The 21,677-nt window shown below is 41.3% G+C and overlaps 1 protein-coding gene across 1 annotated transcript in view; it reads left to right on the plus strand.

Moving 5' to 3' along the window:
• The window catches only part of LOC145415127 (protein strawberry notch homolog 1-like), a 204,372-nt gene extending 183,707 nt beyond the window's left edge, over positions 1 to 20,665 (plus strand). The window contains exons 26-27 of the mRNA XM_080284547.1: positions 7,535 to 7,731; positions 18,046 to 20,665. Coding sequence (XP_080140673.1) covers positions 7,535 to 7,731; positions 18,046 to 18,170 — 322 coding nt within the window. The 3' untranslated portion in view covers positions 18,171 to 20,665. The remainder of the gene's footprint in view (positions 1 to 7,534; positions 7,732 to 18,045) is intronic.
• The last annotated feature ends 1,012 nt before the right edge of the window (positions 20,666 to 21,677 follow it).

The following is a 21,677-nucleotide window of genomic DNA, read 5'->3' on the forward strand; positions in this document are numbered from 1 at the left end:
GTGTGTGTGTGTGTGTGTGTTTTTGTGTGTGTGTGTGTAAAGACAAACTAATTTAAGTTATAAATATAATTTAAGCTATATATATATAACAAAGTGAACAGTGGAAGCACGTGACAGAAGCTTAAATCTCCCTCCAGTGGATCTGGATGTTGCCGCTCGTGAGTGTTTTAACTTATTTATTTCTATTAAGAAAATAGCGTATGTTCTACTGATTCCTTCAAATTATATTATAAAAGTAATTGTTACATTACTTACCCAACTTAGAACTACCGTGAAAGTCGGTAAAAGTAACTAATTTTTTTTTAGCACCACTGTAAAATATGTATGCCACGTTTCTTTATTGATGTACAAGAGCCATATGCATTACAAGTTTACCTTCCTTTGATATGCTAGAATACTTACGTTTAAATTGTATTAGTATGTGTGTACCTATCTGTGATGCCTATTACATATATCACAGAATCTACTCATCGCTCGTTTAGGAAGTATGGCATGGGTGCACCCAGCGGCAGACCCCACCCAAACCTTGGTTTTAGATTGGTGAGACTATAGCTCTGTGGCTAGGGTGAGAAGTGGTTGGAAGAAGTTCAGGGAGTTGCTGCCTCCCCTGACATCGAGAGGGCTCTCCCTACATACTAAAGGATCTTTCTTTGCCGCATGTGTTCGGAGTGTAATAATGTATGGTAGTGAGACCTGGGCAGTAAAGGAAGAGGATATTCACAGGCTCAAACGTACAGAAATGAAAATGATTAGGCAGATGTGCAGTGCATCTCTGAGTGCAAGGTCTAGGGGGGCTGGGTTTACAATGCAAGAGTTGAGAGGTAGGATGGGACTGGAGCGTATTGATGTTGTGATGAGGAGAGGTAGGTTGAGGTGGTTTGGGCATATGGAGAGGATGGGGGATGATAATTGGGCGCAGAAAGTGAGAAGTGTTAATATTGGGGGTGGGGTTGCAATGGATAGACCAAAAAAAAAAAACTTGGGACGAGGTCATTAAGCCCTAAAGTACGCAATTTGCTTAGCAGGTCTGTCCCTCCAGCCACAAAACTGGGTCGATTTTTCGACTTTCACCAAGGTAAAAATTTTTCTTCCACTTTTCAAGAGACTGAATTTACACACCTGAAAATTTATGTTTCAGCCAGATTGACCAAATAGTTATCACACAATCACCCATCAAAGATGCAAAAAATTTACCAATCCCCCGTGGGTGAAAATAGAAAATGTACAGAAAATGCATTATTTACGGTAAATAATTATATGTGCTTAACTAGTGTCAGTGTGAAGTGTTCCCTAAGCATAAAGTGTTAGTCTGGCATATTCCCATAGCAACAAAACAAGCCAGGTGAAAAGTGGAGGTGGAGTGTGTGTGGCTGGAGTAGGGAGGAGGATGGAGGGCCAGGGGAGGAGGGAGAAGGGTTGCTATGCACACACTGCTGTAGGGGGTATGTTGGGGTGTGGTTGGTTGGAAGGGGACAGTTTGGAGATGATGCAATGGGGCTGAGGGAGGTAAACTGATGGTGGTGGTGGGGGTTCCTTCTCCCCCATCTTAAGGGGCCAATCACGCCATACCACCCCAGACACTCTTAACTCTCATTGGTCTGATCCCATACACCTCACCAAAGGGGCGGAGTTACCCTCCCTAGTTTTTTGTATGTCTTTATTGATCGTGTGGGATAGGCTGGCGTGTCAAATTACACAAAAGCACGATCATGCGGCATAGGTCCTTAGGGGCTAAGTGTGACCTCAGGGTTAAGGTACTGAACAGGGAGGCTGCCATAGATCGAGCAGCATGGAGAGCTGCCATTAGCTGACCAAGGTTGACATGCAAACATGCTGGAGCCTACAAAATTGAAACGATATACACAGGGTGGGCCAAAAGTAGGTATGCAGTATTGATCGGGTCATGTTTAGTCTCAGAGGTGCTTGAAATGTCCTCCATCATCATTGCTACATTCCTGGAACCTGCCACTGACACTGGACACATACAGTAACACACAAATTCAAGTTAGCATCTGTGTCTATAAATGCATGCGAGATGAACTCCTTCAGTTAGTCCACTGTGTGAGGCTTCCTCTCAAAAACCTTCTCCCTCAGCCCCCCCCCCCAAAAAAAAAAAAAAAAAAAAAAAAAAAAAAAAAAAAAAACTTCATAGGTGTCAGGCCGGATGAATGTGGCGGCCAGTTGACGCTGCCACGTTGTCCAATCCAACCCTGTGGAAAGATGTTGTTAAGGTAGCTCTGCACCGTCAAAGCAAAATGAGGAGGGATCCAATCTTCTTTAAAGAACAGTTTGGCGAAGTCAGCCCTGGTTGCGAGTTGTGGCACCACATATTGCACAACATGTTTAGGTAATTGTTACCATCCACAGTTGTCAACCTGTGGATTGAGCAATTACCCTTTTTTTTTTTTATCCCACCCCATGGTGTGCAATTTTTTTTTTTTTTTTTTTTTTTTTTTTTTTTTAAATATCCACTCTCTCAATGTAGTGCTGCTTTCGGGTGTCTGCTCTTTCCTCTCATCCATCCCTCTTTCCTTCCATCCTCTTCTGTCTTCTTTTCCTTCATTCTTTCCTCATCCTTCTGCCTACGGGTAACTTTACACTCCCTCTTCTGTCTTTGCTTCATTCCTTCCTCTTCCTGCCTGTGGGTGACTCTACACTGAGTTACAAGCCAAATGGTTTCCTGTACACCAGGAGACCGTTTACTATCCTGGGTGGTAACCATATAACTTAATTTTGGCACCTGGTGGTTTAGTGGATAATTACGGCGCTCCAATCGTATTGAGCCGGTGAAGGTTTATATCCAAGGGATGGTTGAGGTTGATTGCTCACGTAATGCCACTCAGGGATGAGTGAGGCTTGTCAACCTCATCTTAAATGTCAGGACCAACTTGTCAAGCCCCGGGCTCCTGCTCCTCTTATGGGGAATTGTAGGATTGGATGATGAATGAATGATAAATGTTTATTATAAACTTGAAGATAAGCATCCAGGACATCATCTGGTGAAAAAAAAAAAATAATAATATCTCTCTCCGTCTTTGCATGGGGCCATGCGTATGTTTACATAGGGGAATAGAGAAAAATGAAAAAATAAATAAATGTTTATTATAACAAATAAACATCCAGGGCATCATCCAGTGAAATGAAAAAAATCCCTCTCTCTCCGTCTTTGCATAGCCATGCATAAGTTTGCCTAGGAGTGGAGTAGTTAGCGGTGATGCATGGCCAGCACAGCCTGAGCTGTGGCTGGCAATCCACGAGTTATTAAAAAAAGGGTGGATGGGGGGCATGACACCATTGCTGGACAGCCCACCCCACACAAAGATGCCTGGCTAATTCAGTTCTGTTGTGATGATCACATGAGGATTTTCATCTGCCCAGTACACACAATTATGCATGTTCACTTGGCCTGACAACTTGAAACAGGCTTCATCTGACCAGATGATCTTATCAAGATGGTCTGGTTGGTGAGAAATTTGGTTACACATTCTCTCACAGTGCAACGGACAGTCTGAATCGTCCTCCAGAAGGCCATATAGGAGTCTTGGATGGTACGGCTTCAGTTTCAATTTATGCATTAACCCTTAGCTGGAGGCAGCAGTTGCTGAGGAACACCTTTAAAAAATTCATCCTTAAATAGATGCCCCTGACCACAGGATTGGGACATAAATACAGTAGAACCTCGGTCCTCGAACACAATCTGTTCTGGAAGGCTGTTCCAGGACCGAATTGGTCGAGGACCGAACTAATTTTCCCCATAAGAAATAATGTAAATCATTTTAATCTGTTCCAAGACCCCAGATGCTTACCTATTTAAGTTTCAGCACTGGTACCAGTGCTTTCCTTTATGAGGTGACTGTATATTTCTCTTGCCTTTTCACAAATTATATACTCACTAACACTGTCTCCTGCTAACTGTTTCTCACTGATGAAGATAGCAATAATTTTTCCACTTCAATTATTTTCCGCACTACTTTCCTCTTTTCACTGCCAGTAGCCGTACTGGATGAACTTGCTTTCTTTGGAACCATTATTAGGGGCTAATACTGCACTGAATCAAGAAAAATGTGAAGCACAGCAGGACGACCATGTTGACGAACAACAAAGGTGGACGCATGACTGTCGGTCGGCCAGCTTCCCTTCGTTTGGCTACATTCAGGTTGGTCGAGGTCCGATATTTTGGTCGACCTCTGAAGCAAAAATGTCTTGAATTTTTTGGTCGAGGTCCGATTTGTTCGACATGTGAGACGTTCGAGGACTGAGGTTCCACTGTATAGCTACACCACATTATGTAAGGTTTTAACATAATCTATATATAGACTACCTCAATAAGGCTTTAACCCCTCCGTGGCTGCTGGTGTCGAATGACGTTTAGCCGATAAATGGCCTTAGGCATCATTTGAGCGCGGCCTATAAAAAACTGCAAAAATTTTGGGGAAATGAACGAATGTTTTGAACGTCTTCGGACTGACCTACACTACACTCCCATACACCCCATCAAGCAGTTCAGAGCCTGCTGCTGTGATGAGTGGATTTTCGATTTTTTCGCTCATGGCCATGCTTAAACAAGCACAACTACACCCATTATCACTACCAAGACAGAAAATATCATCTTTATCCTCTCGTGCAGAACACACACAACCATTTGTTTACGATTATGAATTAATACAGGCACAAACAAAAAAGATATGATAATAAGTGAAAAATACATTTTTGTCTTGGTATCATTACCTTTTTGCTCAGGTTTGTTGTACTGGTTTGGATCATTTGATGCAGTGCGACTTGTAGAAAACTGTGAAAACTTTCGGGAAGTGAACGAACATCATGGACATGAGACTGACCTTCATTTCACCCTCTCACATATCATATGTCAGTTCACCACCTGCGCCATGACGAGTGGATGTATGATTTTTTCACTTGTGGCTATGCTTAAAAACACAGTTACACCCATTATCTCGACCCAGACAGAAAATATAATCTTTTTCCTCCCTTGCAAAACACACACAACCACCCTGTTTACGAGACAGCAACATGCTTTGCAAAACTAGCAAGGTAAAATGATAGAGATAGGTCAATGTGCCATTACGAAAAAATACGTTTTCCCCTGACTGTAAACGTATTTATTTCTGCTTTGTCTCTGTATTCGTAATAATTAGACTTATTCGTAGTTTTGAAACTGCAGTGCGATTCTATTTTTAGCCATGCACGTGTTGTGAGAGCTGGAAGTTGCGACCCAACTTCCGTATTGCTAATCGGTTCTGACCCTCCACTTTCATCTTCTGTGGGAGAGCTTAGCCTCGGAGGACGGACAATTTTCTCATTTAGGACTTAAAATTCAGCCCTTTAACTCTCTTTTCCAAGCATGTGCACAATTATAACATAAAAAATAACTCGAAACTACGATAAACACAATTTATATCAAAAAGGTGAAAAATATTCATAATTTTTTTCCTGCCATTCCTAACATATTGTGTACTGAAATCATTCAGTATCATCATATCTCATACATGCACAACATTTCAGCACCATTCGCATTGTTTTGCAAGTTAAAAAGAAAATAACAACGCTTTCGAAGTTGCACCATGGCAGTACCTCTGGGCAGCGGATATCGGTTGCCGATATTTCTGCAACTTTCACGCTCCATTGCAAGCCACAGAATGGGTCTAGGAAGCTGGGATTTGCACAGTTAGGTGTGTCTGAACTTTCTCTTCAATATGGCAAGGAAAAAAATCAGTTTTTGAAACTTCAGAAAATAGCACCCACATCGGCCTATGGTGCACAGAAGATTCCGAACCCACGGGCACGGAAGGGTTAACATAATCTGTATGCAGTATAGACTCTACCGCGATGTGGAACAGTTGCTATAGTTCATTAACATAGCAAAAATGATGTTGGAAGCATCTGGTTGGTGGAATGGTATGAGTAAACTGTAGGCTTCTTCACTGTGCCAAGTAAAATGACCAAACCTATAAAGGTATACATCTCCCCAACATTAGTTTCCTTCCACATCAGATCTCAGCTCTTCCTTATAATTTTTCCTTCTCTTTTCTTCACAGACCTTGTTAGCATATTTGTTTGTTTCTTTCACCATATGTTCAATTATATCCCTGTCTACAAAAGACATAAAAATTTCCAGTGAGTCCTGAGGATTTTGCAAAACTACTTTGTCCCGTGTCTCCAGTAAATGACAGTCGTTCTCTACTAACAGGAGAATAACTCAACCACCCACCCGGAGCACTGTCATCATTGCCATCAACTTCTTCACTTGACAGATTATCATCTGGCTCCTCTGCAGTGTCAAGTTGTGATTCATCACCACTATCACTGTCTTAACACTATCTGATGTAGAATCACTACCATTATCATAAATGAAATCATCATCCAAATCCTGATCTAGAAAAAGTTGTATCTCATCAGCACTAATGTTCCTCCTTGTGTGGGACATGATTATGTCTACGAATTCCAAATATCAAAAGAAAATTAGAGATTGAGGTCTACAGGAGAAACAAAGGAGTGTTATGTCCCCTCTAAGAGCTGGGAACAGACTGATTGGGTCACTGAGTGAGCAACCTTATATACCATAAGCCACCTGTGACCAGTATGTTGCCATTTAGGGATGCAGGACTCAAGTGTATGTTTAAAAAATAAAAAAAAAATAATAAAAAAAAGTGTTTATACAGCTCACTAGAAACTACTTGTGATTGCTAAGCAGTGAGATGGTCATTTGCTTAAAAGTTTCTTCTAAATCAAGCCAAACTAATCCCTGCCTAGTTCATTACCTCTTGCCTCAAGGACACGGGGTTATTTCAAAGTAATCTTGAGATATCACAAAATACGGTACCTACTCATAGAATGAAAAGGAAAGTTGACAGAGGAGTTCTTGTCCTCAGTGTTTTTTTGTGTTTTATGGTACAGATGACAAAGATGGAACAGCATGAGATTGATGGAGCCAAGAATGTCACAAGTTTGAAAGGGTGAATGGATGGATGGTTGTATGAACCAATTCATAGTTCTCTCAAAAGGTAATCTTTGAATTGATGCTTTTTATTTCCTGTTTCTGAATTTTACCATTGGAAATATTCAGTTATTGGGTTAGGATGTTAGTATTTTTTATTTTTGGCAATGTTAATTGAAGAGTGTAGGTCCAAAGATGAGATATTTGGATTAGGGAACTCATTTGGAATGCTGCTGGAGACAGTGCAACTTGGGAAATGGCCATCAGGTGGATGGAGCTAACTTGGCAAGCATGGAAAACAACCCCACAAAACATGTATGGTACTGTACCTTGTTTATCTGCCTCATTTGTATTTGAGAAACAACTTTCAAATCTTGATGATGACTTTTCTTACATTTCCAGTCAATCAGTTTCCATTTCTTTCTTCCTTGTTCCTACCTTCTTGTGCTGCTATTCTCACTTTCAGTTTCCCACCAGTATTCCACTAGTATGTCCTTCATGCCATGCTAACTGATATCTTGTACATTCTTTTTCCATTGTAATTTTTCTTTTCATACCTGTTATTTATGCCCAACCTTCCAGGCAGGGGAACTGCCGTCGTGTGAATAGTGGGTTGGAGTGTGAGATTGGGCTGCGACGACGGACATACCATGTGCTGTGTGGGCTTGTGTTGAATGTGTGGGCTCGAGTAGAGGATGTACTGTCTTCAGCTCCCCATTCCACTGCCTCCAAAATGCAGGTCGTCAGACTCAAGACACACGATGGAATTAAGCTCGTTGGTCAGTTACCTCATGCTTATTTTATTTACATTAATTAATTAAGGCATAGCTAATTGTATCAAGTGTCAGAAGTAAAGAAATAATAATGTACAGTAGTAGCTGCTTCTTTTATGTTGAAAATCACTTTCATCTAGCAATACTTTTTCATTAACTACTAATTTGAAACTGGACTTGCAGTTAGAGTAAATCATGTAATGGAAATATTAACAAACTTACATTGGTATGTGTTTATTAGACAAGTTTTAGCCCACTTTTGTTCATTTGTTTGTGAACAGATAAAAATATCACCATAATATTCATGGAGTGAAGCACCCCAAAGTGCTGTGAATACTCCTCATGGAATATAATTGTATTATGCGGTTTACATCATCATCATCTGGATCACCTTTCCCACCCTCGGGCAGGGTGAGGAGTAGCATGTCGAGACAGCCTAAGTTTGCCCAGTCCAATGGGCCACGCTTCCATTCACTCATCATTCAAGCCCCCGGAGCTGTGGCTCTATCTGATATGCCAAAAACATTCACCACATTCTGTAACTTCACATAAACCAAGGGCGGGCAGCCTCCGGCCTGCCAACCTGCTCAGCATGAACATAGCAATCCGGCCTGCGGAACCCCAGCCAAATCAAATTAAATTCTGACAAATAGCATCTGCCGGCCACATACAGCTGGCAGATGCTATTTGGCAACTCGACACTCCCCTCACCCTGCGCAGTACAATCTTTCTTCCATCCTGCCAGACGCCCGTGTCCGTAGGACTTCCGCATTGAGAGGAGGTATGTCACTCTCAATGTGGGTACACACTTGTTGCGTATCCATATACTGTATGTATGTAGTACTTTTCAAGTTCATAGATGTTTTGAGATCTTAACCCACCAGGTCAAACATGTTCCACCCTTTCAAGTGTAGAAGTCTGTATCCTGATATAGTTTTAATTTCCATGTTTTCCAATAAAATGCTTGTATATAGTCACATTTGTGTTCTCATATGTCACTCCAGCCAGCGGACTGCTCTCAAAAGTCTCATCTGGCCCTTGCTCTGAAAAGGTTACCCGCCCCTGACATAAACGTATCTGATAGAGTCAATCTGAACGCTGTTATGTTAAAAGGGGTTCCAAATCCCTGATCGTTCACTTCTCACAACATTCATCCAGCCAGCTCAATCTCTTGTCAGTCCCCTAGCCTCACCGACTTCCATACCTCACTTCCTCACACACTCATCCACCGTATCTGTCCACCTTCTCCTTAGCCTACCTTGCCTCCTTCCTCCTTCAGATTTGCTCAGATATACCTTTTTCACTACTCTATTGTTATCCATTCTCTCCATATGACCATACCTTCTCAGTACACTCTCTTTGATTCAGGTGTCCACAGACTTCCTCACTCCACATCTTTCACGAATCGCATTATTTCGTATCCTGTCCACTCACTGTACTCCACATACATTCCTCAGCAGTCCCATCTCCACTGCTCATGCCACACCATAGTCTCATATCCAGTCATTAAAGTTGGCACTAACACCTCTTTATGTAAGCCTCGTGCAGCTGCTCAAGCCTCTGCTTCTTATCTAGGCCTTCATAGCGCCACTAACTACTTTTCTTCCTTGTGTCACTCTACTTTCCACTTCTTTTACACACTTTCCTCTCTTTTCTATCACTGTACCCAGGTATTTGAACTCCCACCACTTCCAGTCTCTCTCCATTCACTGTAGCATTGCCCTGGGATTCACCTCTCTCGATTACCATAACTTTACTCTTTTCAGCAGTTACTCTCGAGGCACGATGCTCACAGGCTTTAACAAAGCTCTGCACTAGTCTACTGAGCTCTTATGCGGTATTTGGAAGTAGTACTGCGCATACAACAAATTTGAGATATTCCATCCATCACCATTCATTACCAACGCCATCCCTTTCTCCATTATTCGTGTTTTTACTTCTCTCATCACCCCATCCATATATACAGTAATCCCAATACTATCCGGATGCCCACTTTCCGGACACACCACTTACCAGACATTCTGGGCCCGGACCTTCAGAACCCAAAAACGGCCAAAAAAAAGAAAAAAAAATCCCCCCAAATCCAATTTTTTTCCCACCCGTAATTTGAAATTGCTGTGCAGCGTCGAACAGCTGTTTACACCACGGCCCCTTCACCCCTTCCTCCCCCCTACCCCCTCCCCTGTCAGGGTTGCCATTTGGTATTTTTCATTACCAAATGTGGACCAATTTGGTAATGAAAAATTTGTTTGGTAATGAATCAGAGTAATGCATTACCAAACAGATTTTTCACATGTATGAGGATGCACAGGATGGAGATGGTGGATTGTCTGCTGTCTCTGATTAATTTGCTAGCCTACATAGCGTGAAAATAATCAACATGCTGTTAATTATAGGGAGAGTGATTACATTTATTTCCACATGTATATATAATTAGTGAAGAATAAATGCTAGCTTTACGAATTTGGTAATGAAAAGTTAAATTTGGTAATGAAAACTGAGGAGTGTGGTAATGTGGCCGAGCTCCGATCTGGCAACACTGCTCCTTCCTCACCACCAGTTTCTGCCTAACTGCGATTATGAGTAGATGCTTATCGCAGTGGATAGTGCACGTCCTCGTTTTTTTTTTTTAATAGACAGTGAATAAACTGCAATACCTCTCCACTAGACCACACGGGAATTTGCAGTGTTGTGTAGTGTTCAGAAATTAGAATTTAGAGTGCAAAGGATTAACTGTGGAGTGCAAACTGGTGGTTGAAACTGGTGTGGTGCAATTAACAATGTGCAGTGTTAAACAATTATAACTCACAGTGCAAAGAATTACTGTAAGTGCAGCACAACACTGGATTACTGTACGTGCTTCAAGAGCATTTTCACCGTTGCCAAAGCCTTAGAGAAGGCGGCCACAGATGTGCTGTAAGTACCCTGGCTGAGGTACAGTCACTTCGAATTCCTCATTCTCTGGTTCCTTTTCATTTATTTCATGCTTTATGTCCATTATTGGTGTGAATAGGGTCTTAAATAGGTTTAAATAGGTGCTCTGCATGTCCAGTAGGGAGTTATTTAGGTGGCTTTCAAAGTTAGGCTGGGTTAGGGACCATAAGTACCAGTCCAGGAGCCAGGGGCCCACATTCCAGACGGGACCACTTTCCGGACATGCCTTTGGCTCTATTACATCAGATAGTGGAAGGATTACTGTATATTGAACAACCATGGGGACATCACACAACCTTGTCGCACGCCCTCACCGATTGTGAACCATTCACTTAGATGCCCATTTACCCTTAGACATGCATCACTACCATTATAAAAACTCTTGACACCACCTAGCAGCTTACCATCTACACCATACATGCACAAAACCTTCCACATTCCTTCGCTTTCCAGATCCATGAATGCTGTAAACACTTTATTGTCCTCACAAGCCTTCTCCACTATCTGTTACTGCAAATATTTGATCCACACATCCTTTACCACTCATAAAGCCACTAGGACTTCTGATATCTCTCTTACTATCTCTATAATAATTCTTCCATGTACCTTCCCTCCCACACTCAATAAACTTTTGCCACAGTAATTCTTGCGCTCACTTCTCTCACCATTATTTTTGTACAGAGGTACAGTCACAGCCGTTTTCCACTCTTAAGGCACAGTTTCACTCATCCATGCCTTTTTACATATCTGCAGCAAGCACTTTATTCCGCTCTCTCCAACAGCCTTAATCATCTCTTCGTACACCTCGTCAACCCCAGCTGCTTTCCCATTTTTCATCTGCTTCACACCGTTATTCACCTGTGCGAGTGTCATGTCTCCTGGCACTGGATTCCTTCTAAGCACACCCCCAAAACCAATCATGTTAACAGCCGCTCTGCTTGCTCTAGTCCCATTCATCAGGCTTTCAAAATTTTCTTTCCATCTGGTCCTTACTTCATCCCCATGGGTTAATACACTACCACTTACATCCTTCACACCTTCCCTTTTCTTTCCGCTGTCACATCTACGTTTCCTCACCTCTTTCCAGAATAACTTCATATTTTCAGAGTAATTTGCATTCATTTTTCTTCCTGGATCATCATTTACCTTCTCCCCTTTCCTCTTCACTATTCTCTGTACGTGCTTCTTGCACTCAATATATTCAGTTCTTATTTCAATTGAACCCCTTTCCTGTAACCATTCTAGCCACTTCTTCCTCATTTCGTCCAGTGCTCTCTTAACCTCTTCATGCTACCATGTCGTACCATTCTTCTTTGTTGTTACTCCTGCCACACCACACACTGCTTTAGTATTGCCAACTAAGCAGTCACTATATGCATTCCACAAGCTGTCCAGATCCATTTCATTCCAATTCACTGATTCTAACTCCTCTGCTTCTGTTGTTTACTTATAATCTATTCAGGCCATGTGCAGTACTTGTCTATCTATCTATCTGTCTATTGCAAGACACCATAATCCCGTAAGGGGTGGTCATTTGACTTTGAGTTATTTGTTTTATGGGGAGGGGCACTAACCCTCCACCAACCCACTTGTTTACATGTAGGGAGCACGTATGGTCTGGTTATATGGTTACCACCCAGCGTTGTAAATGGTTTCTTGGCTTACATGAAACCATTTGGCTTGTCACTCGATGTAAAGCCACCTGTAAGGGAAAGAAAAGCAATAAGAAGTGACAGGAAAGATGGGAGAAATAGGAAGAGAGGAGGGCAGGCACAGAAAAAGAACTGTAAAGGCTAAGGAAGAAGTAGGCAGCACTACATCAAGTGAGTGGATGAATTGTAATTTTTATAAATATCATAAAAATACACCTTAAAAGATGAAAAGACGTGACCTAGTTATATTTACCTAGTTGTGATATACAGGAAATGAGCTACGCTCATGGGGTCCCGACTTTTTTCTCAGTAAGTCAGATTTTGCTTTGAACTCTTTTGAGCTTTTTGTCTGGACGATCTCTTTGTCCAGGCCATTCCACAGGTCTATGCATCTACCGGTATATGAAAAACTATATTTCTTGATATCCTTCAAGCAACTTGACTTTTTCAGTTTCATTCCATGTCCTCTTGTTACTCTCCCATCCCATACAGGCAGATCTTTTCTATCAGTTTTATCTACTCCCATCATGGTTCTGAACACTGCAATCATGTCGCCCCTCTTTCTCCGTTCTTCTAGGAGAGAGAGATATCCAGCTTTTCCAGCCTCTTTTTGTACGACAGATCTGCCAGGCTGGAGACCATCTTGGTTGCTGTTCTTTGTATTCTCTCGATCTTGTTTATATCTTTTTGTTTGGGGACCACACTGCTGCTGCATAGTCTAACCTGGGGCAGATCATGGCCACCATCAATTTTTTCATCATCTCCTCATCCATGTAATGAAATGCCATTCTTATATTAGTCAAGAGATTGTACGTCTCTCTAACTGTCTTGTTAATGTGTTTTTCAGGTGACAAACTATCCTGGACCAGCACTCCCAGATCTTTCCATTCTCTCGCTTTTGTGATTGGTTCATTACCCATCATATAATTCAGTGATAGCCTCTTGGTACTTTACCGATTTCCAGTATTTTACATTTTTTTGTGTTGAATTTCATCTCCCACATCCAACTCCAATGATGAATCCTGTGCAGGTCTTCCTGCAGCCTTTTACAGTCTTCCTTGACTTCTGCTCTCAAGATCTTTGCATCATCAGCAAACAGACTTGTATAACTGTGTGTGTGTGTGTTTGTTTGTTGTAATGTGAGGAAGTAGGACCCAAAGGACGAAACCCACAAGGTTGTTCCCTCCATAAAAGTAAATAAAAACAAGATAACAGAGAGCCAAATTCAAAGTTTGTCCATTTCATGATGCCAGGGAACACTTGCATTTATAAAAGACTGGAAGTCATAGAAATCATAAATTTAAAGCCCATGTACCATAGTTATAGAAAAGTTGAAAATTGACACTGGCATGGTAGTGGACAGCTGCCTTAATAGCAGCAGACAGGATCTTGCTAAAGCCAAACCGAGACCATAAAAGTACATACCTTACATCAGTAATAGTCCAAGCACTGGTAAATCATAAACAGTGATCCCCAAGTTATTGTGCATAATTCGTATTGAGCATAGCACATAATAAACATACTTACACAGTAATAAAGGCACAGAACCTATGGGGTCAACCCTAAGTGGTACCAGGCGTCCTAAGTCCAAGGCCAAATTTTCCCATTTACAACAATTAAGACCCATTAAATACAGATATACTGTTATGGTAAGTATCAGAAGCACACATAGGCAAGGTTAGATTAAGAAAAAGTGATGAAAAGGGCACAGTAAGGTAGAAACATAGAGACACCTGGAATGGGCTTGAGGTAAAGGGTTCTGAGGCTAAGGGATGGAGAGTTAGTGGTCTCCACCACCTGGGATTAACCCGCCAACTTCTGTTGAAAGTGGTTGAGGAGACGAAGGGGAAGACAGGAGGAAGCAGCTCCTGTGAGAAGAGTGGAGAAATTGCAAGATAGTGAGAAAATGACAGAGTATAAGAGCATAGGGGAAGAAAGATTGGGAAGGTATGAGCTAGAGCAGATGGAAGGGGTGGAAGACGTATGTAAGATATTCACGGAAGAGATAAGCGTAGCGTGTGAGGCGGTTTGTGGAGTGAGGAGGAGATGTAAGGGTGTGCAAGGGACAGCATGGTGGAATGATGAGGTGAAACGAGCTGTGGAACAAAAGAAGAAGGCATATGGTGAATGGTTGGCGAGTAGAGGTAGGGGAGAAGATGAGAGAGAGAAGAGAGAGGTATATGTGAGCAGGAGAAGGGAGGTTAAGAGACTGGTGAAGGAGAGTAAGAAGAAAGTGGATGAAGAGTTTGGGAGGAATCTGAGTGTGAAATGGAGGGAGAGTAAGAAATTGTTTTGGAAGGAGGTAAAGAAAGTAAGGCAGTGTGAAAGGGGAAATAGTAGGGGAGTGAAAGATAGGAATAATAGATTGTTGGTGGAGAAGAGAGAAATTGAGGAGATGGAAGGAGCACTTTGAGGATTTGTTGAATGTAGAGAGTGAGAGCAGTGTGAGTATAAGTGGTTGGGGAATGGCTGGGAGAAGAAGTGTTGAGAGGAGGGAGGAAGAGATCAGTAGGTCGGAAGTAGTGGAAGCGATGAAGAAGATTAAGCTGGGAAAGGCCCCAGGAATTGATGGAGTGTGTGGTGAAATGCTTAGGTATGGGGGTGAGATTGTTGTGGAGTGGATATGGAAGTTGTGTAGATTGGCTTGGGAAGAGGGAAGGGTTCCAGAGGACTGGAAATCAGGTATAATTGTTCCTCTTTACAAAGGAAAAGGGGAGAGAGAAGTATGTGGTAACCATAGGGGTATTTGCCTTCTTAGTGTGACTGGTAAAATATATGGTAGAATACTCATTGATAGGGTTAGGCATATGACAGAGGAGCTAGTTGGAGAAGAACAAGGGGGATTTAGGAAGGGAAAAGGGTGTGTAGATCAGATATTTATTCTAAGATGTTTAGTGGAGAAGTATCTAGAGAAGGGAAGGAAAGTGTATGCTGCCTTCATGGACTGGGAGAAAGCTTATGACAGAATAGATAGGCAAGGTATGTGGAAGGTATTAAGAATATATGGAGTGGAGGGGAAATTGTTGAGTGCTGTGAAGAGTATGTACGAGGGAGCTAGGGCTACGGTGCGAGTGGATGGTGAGCTGAGTGAGTTCTTTGATCTCAATGTGGGACTGAAACAGGGGTGTGTGATGTCTCCATGGCTGTTTAATATATATATGGATGGGGTTGTTAAGGAGGTGCAAGGTAGGGCGGTGGATGTGGGGGTGGCCCTAATGAATGAGGGTGAGATTTGGAAGCTTCCGGTGTTGCTGTTTGCTGATGATACAGTATTGTTGAGTGAAGATGAATGGGAGTTGCAAGGTCTGGTGAATGAATTTGGGACAGTGTGTAGGAGGAGGAAGCTGAAAGTTAATGTAAACAAAAGTAAAGTTATGGTGTTTGAGAGGAATGAAGTCACAGAGTGTGCAGTGAGGTTGGATGGTGAGGATATGGAGAATGTGAGTGCATTCAAGTACTTGGGTAGTGTGATGAGTAAGGATGGAACTTTGGGGGATGAAGTACGTGAAAGGGTACAGCAGGGAAGAAAGGTTGTTGGTACACTGAAAGCAGTGATGAGAAATAGGGAGGTGAGTATGGAAGTTAAGAAGTCACTGCATGATGGTATTGTGATCCCTACCCTGACGTATGGAAGCAAGGCGTGGACCTTGCAAGAGGGGAACAAGTCAAGAGTGAGAGCAGTGGAAATGAGTTACTTGAGAGGAGCATGTGGAGTGACGTGGAGGGACAGGTTGACGAATGAAGAAGTGAAGGAACGTTGTGGGGTAGATGTGGATGTGGTTGAAAAGATTAGGAGAAATACACTGAGGTGGCTTGGACATGTGGAGAGAATGGAGAATGAAAGACTGACCAAGAGGGTGTATGTAGGTGAGGTGGAGGGAGGGAGAGGGAGGGGTAGACCGAGGATGAGGTGGAGGGATGGAGTTGAGAGGTATATGAGGGAGGGGGGGGTGAGTTGGGGGGAGGGGAGTCAAATGGTGGGTGACAGAGTGACTTGGAGGCGTTTTGTCTGCGGCCACCCTTTGCAGGATTAGGGCGTCGGGCTATAGATAGATAGATAGATAGACTCCCGTTGACGTATATAAACGCGCCACAAATGCAAGGTCCATCGTTTGCACATTTTTCAAATTTCGTGCGTGATTTTTGGTACATATACACGGGACACCTTCCTCTACCAGATGCCAGGCAGGGACAATGCCTTACCCCACATTGTCTCGGCAATTCACCTGTTACCAGTGACCTGGCCAGTAAAGACATATTGCACCACAGTACGAAATTCAAGGCCAGAGTGATTCCCCAATCCATGATAATGTGGAGGACAAACTTTATGTGGCAGTGGAGGAAGAAACAGTCAGAAATGATGATCAGATCGCCAAAAAAGGTGAGGTATGTTGATGTGTTCGGTAAGTGAAACAGTGCTAATATCGCCTATTACTGTTCTGTGTGAAAACCAGTATACTCTTGTACTACACATAAATTTGTACCAAATAAATAAATAAGTACCTTTTATGAGTGGTGTAGAATAGTTACCCCTCCCATAGAACATGTTTTCTCTGGAGCCAGCCCCATAGAAAACACAGTTAGATAAGGGGTAGGGTTACCTGTATCTGGTATTTTAAACCTCAGGTGAGCGATTTCTCTATGAATTTTTGATGTTTCTCATGAAAAGCAGAGGTTTTAGCCGGAAAAAACAAAATTAAAAATCTGTCGGGATTGGGGGAAGTCATTGGTTAAAAATCTGCTGGGATGGGGCAGGTTAACTCCTTGAGTAGGGCCTCATCCATGAATCCCTCAGAGCCATCAGAAACCATAGACACTGCACCATCATTGTCAGCTGAAACCAGCTCAGGTGCATGATAACAATGTTTTTGAGCCAAAAAATGCACTGTAATAACAGGTGTGCAGATCTTCACCTCAGAGTGATTATGAAAAATGCTATACCCAAAGGATCTCTGTACCATACTGTACATTCAAAATGATCAGTACACAGGTATATCAGTTGTTCTACTGACAAAAATGAAACACATGAAAACCAGGTGCCCCATTCACACTTAGTGATGAATTGAAGATTTTTTTGTTTGTCAGTTTGCTAGACAGGCAGTTAGCCACAGTCGACAAGTTTAAAGACACGAAGATCGTTGGCTGGTTTGTATGCATATTATATATTCTGTGCTGCAGCTTTGCCTGGGCAAATATCAGTGCTGAACTTGATAATGTTATTAATTTGATGGGTCTTCCTTTAGGCATGTGGCAGCAGTGAAGAACAGTGAACACTCTAGACTTGATTATTTATTACACTGTTTTCAAGTCCAGCTTTATTGCACGATCTACTTTTTTGCATAATGAGGTTTCTGTCACAAAAAATTAAATAGAAAAGTAAGTGATTCTGTGATAAGAGTTTCTTGTAGAAATGGATGCTTAGTTTTCATGTGAACTGTGAGGCAGTTGCTATGGTTAAAAGCTGATGCCGCAAATCAAGCAAGATGAGTGATGCAACCACTCTATCTGACCCTATTATTTGTGTAAAGTAAGCTTCTACAGTTATTATGTTACTACTCAGTACAAACAGTTATTATGTTACTACTCAGTACAAAAAGATATAATGGTACCTCTGTCCATGCCATTCTAATGCAGTTCCTTCATTTCCTTCCTGTTCCCTGTCTCTTCTGCTGTTAATGCTTTTCACGATGTCGCAAAGTTTCAGTGATTTTGAATTATCCAAATCTTGATACAGGTACCCTCATTCCAAACAACTTGGTGCAGCGGCTCTGTGCAGTAATGGAAGAAGAAAGCACAGAGTCCTTTGAAGAAACATTCTCTGATGACGAAAGCCGGGACAGTAAAGATGACAAGGAGTAGCAAGAACTGAGAATGAACAGTAGTTGTGTGAATGTGCAAATTCATATGAATAAAGTAGAAGACATTTAGTAATGGCATGAATGAACAAAGCCTTTGGAAGGAGTGAAATTTAAGTGGCTTCTTAGTAAAACCTATTTGGCTCTAGCTTCATTATTGTCACAAAAATGCTGTAACATGGTGAAAATTTGTGTAAGTGGTATAATTTAAGTGTAACCAGTGCGTGGACTGCAGTGGGCTGCTATGGCTTGACCATGAACAGGTGAGTATTGTGTCAGTGTACTGTGAAAGTGTACCATATCACCGCTGCTTCTCCTGCCGGTCAACAGACACCTGTTAGCGTTGACAGGAAGCCTCCAACATCTAAATAATTCGCACGGATTATTGTAACTAAGGAATGGTTCTGTTGCATTTTTAATGTCACAATGCCTTTCCCCTCACAAGTTAGTGAAGCAACTTGTGCATATTGTGGCTTTTTACAAAGTTGTGATTCAGGTGCTGAGAAGAGAGGACACTGCAGGTTTAAGAGTCTTGTGCTTGGGACTCCTGCAGATTATGGCTCTTCTCCCCAGTAAGCTGTGTGTAATGTAGATGACACCTCTGCGGAGGTACTTCAGTAATCATGGACGTGTGTAGTGTACCTGCTGTGAAGCCAAGGACCACTATTTTAGAACAGAAGAATAATTTAGTCAACAGTTATAGGAAAAAAGTAGTTTTTCTTAGAATTTGGCACTTGCTATTTGAATTTGTGTATTATATGTGCACAAATAATTGTTCGTTGCACTCAAGACCTTGGTCTTGAGAGATTCATGATATTTTACCTGTAGAATAATTTAGCCCTTTGGTCCAGTGTTGCACCTCTGTCTGCAGGAACTTATTTGAGAGTTATTTACAAAATGATGTTCCCTGTATCATAGACTCATTATTTATTTTAAAATATTGTGCATGAATCCTCCATCATCCTCTCTTACTCACTTGGTTCTTTACTGAATTTGATGTGTATATATATTGCATTTTTGTCATGCCCATGTATAGTATTCACACATTAGCCACCGTACCCATTAATTTACAGTTATGTTGATTGTCATGTTGAACAGTATCATTGTTTATTTTTATGTCGACAGGACTGCTGTTGTTATTAGGAAACCACTTATGCGGAACTAAAAATTTAGTTATAAATTAATAATCCATTTACAGTTATTTTGGCAGTGCAATAGAACTGGATATGTAACTTGAGGTAGACATGAACAGGAACTGGTCAGCAGGTACTCAGCATCAGTTTACAGGGCATTTTCCAAAGTATTGTACAATGTGATCTCGTATGACCTGAGCGTTTGTTGCTGCTACAGTTTTGAAACTGCTTGTTGCTTCTAAAGAGTTTGAAAATTTAAACTCCATTTTTCATTAAGCATTCTTATTCAGTAAAAACAGTTTTAGTATCAGTGAAATATATACAGTGTCACGATATACCTTGAAAGCTGCATGTAGAAAGTCAAAACTGGAGTATGAAATTTCTGCTGTCATTTCAGCAACAGTGTAGATAGTACAAGTGGTATCACATGAGTAGTTGTCAGCAGGAGAGGTTGCAAATGTACTGTTATCAATTTTTAATTCATTTATATCTGGAATTGCCTTATCTTTTTAGTTTGTGTGTTATCTTGATAGGTGAAATTCTGTTTTTGGTTCAGTTTTATTTAGCCCATGTCAAGACTGTATTCCTAGTTTCATGTAGAGATCCATATTGTTTTTATTAGAACTGTGAACTATGCCATGCCATTAGATTAAGTTTTGTAGGTTCTCAGTGAAACTTTCAAGTTTTTGTCATAAGACTCTTCATTCCATTACCATAGACCCAAGAAGTAGATAATGTTTATTAACATCTATGTGTATGAAACACGGGTGTATACCAGGTATAATGATCATATTTCTGCAGTTAGAATTGTATTGCTATTTTGCTTGATGTGATCCCTCCTGCTGACAAGTGCAGTATTTGGTGTTCTTCCATGTAAGTCACTGTGGGTAGGTCAGTCATGCTGCTCATACCATACCATAGTCACTCCTTCACCACTGGGTATTTTGAACATTCATTTTTATTGGCATCAGCCAAGTGTATCCCACTTTTCCAATAAGTTATATTTCTTATATTCTGTTGCAGATTATTTTTATTAGATTTTTTAAAAGACTGAATGTAAATGATAATCATACTGACGGAAGTGTAAATTGGTCAGCACCAGGACTTAGGGTTGCTTTTAGATCTCATCAGTACTTCATGATTTACGGTATCTCAACCTCCCAGTTCATCATACTGTACATTGTATACGAAATGCCCTCATCAAAACTGAGATTGGAAGCAACCGACTGGTGGGGTACGTTGTTGAAACTTAGCTTTTTTTTATAAGGGAAGCCTAGAGAGATGGACCTCCCATGTGGTAGTGAACAACTGCATCCCCTTCAGCCAGTTGCTGTCAGATGGAACCAACCTTAGTACTGTACTTGCACTGTACTGTACCAAACTATTAAGTGAACTTGTAGAAGTCAATAATACTTGGATATTTGTTTCTGCTCACTACTTATTAAACCTAAGAAAACTATAGCATGATATGCTCAAGGATTTTGCCACCACGTTTTCAGGCATTACCCTTGTAGCAATTGCTTGGTTTACTCATTTGTTTTTGTTTTTACATAAATGTATTTCTTGGTGGACTTTGCCTGCCTTTGAGTCCTTCAACAAAAACATGCTAAATGGAAGCGCTACTACCATAAACAACATACCGTAAGTATACTTGAGGATTTTTCCGCCACTTTTACAGACATTACCCTTGTAACGATTGCTTGGTGCACCCATTTGTTTTCACATAATTGTATTCCTTGGTGGGCTTTCCCTGCTCATGAGTCCTTCAACAAAAATACAGCAATAAGCAGTATTATCTTATTCTTTTTCAACAGACCAGTGCTGCCCTTCTTTGCACCATAGGTAAAAAGGCAGAGTGGAATATGTTGTTGCTTCTATCACAGTAACTTTTCTAATCCAGTTACTGTGGTTTTGCAGCACATCAGGAAGATGGGAAAGCAAAGTCCTTCCTCTTCCAAAGTTCTACATGTAAATCATGTACATAGGACTCTAATAATGATTATGGATTGGCTACTGATGACCTAAGTGCCAATTTCACATTACCCAATGTAGAAACTATCGTGTTAGGAATTCCTTTTTATTTAGTAGGTGGCCGAAACCCTTATAATTAGGTTTAATATATCAGCAGAGAAGATGTATAATACAGTACTGTATGTCCTTAACTCTTGCTGAGTTGTGCAGTGCTTTGTGATCTTACAAGGATAAAAGGTCTCAGTGATATAGCATGCTTAAAAGTTTCTTGTTGGAAGCATTATGCTTCCTGTTAACAATACAGTACTTAACCTAAGGACCGCAGTTATATGGCCAGTTTAATGACCATTGCAAAAGCACTTCAGCTGTAAGTCATTGTCGTGGTTATGGTATTATCCACCTACCCA

Source organism: Coenobita brevimanus, chromosome 101, assembly GCF_032717465.1.
Source record: "Coenobita brevimanus isolate Jiangsu-jjx chromosome 101, ASM3271746v2, whole genome shotgun sequence".
NCBI classification, from domain to species: domain Eukaryota; kingdom Metazoa; phylum Arthropoda; class Malacostraca; order Decapoda; family Coenobitidae; genus Coenobita; species Coenobita brevimanus.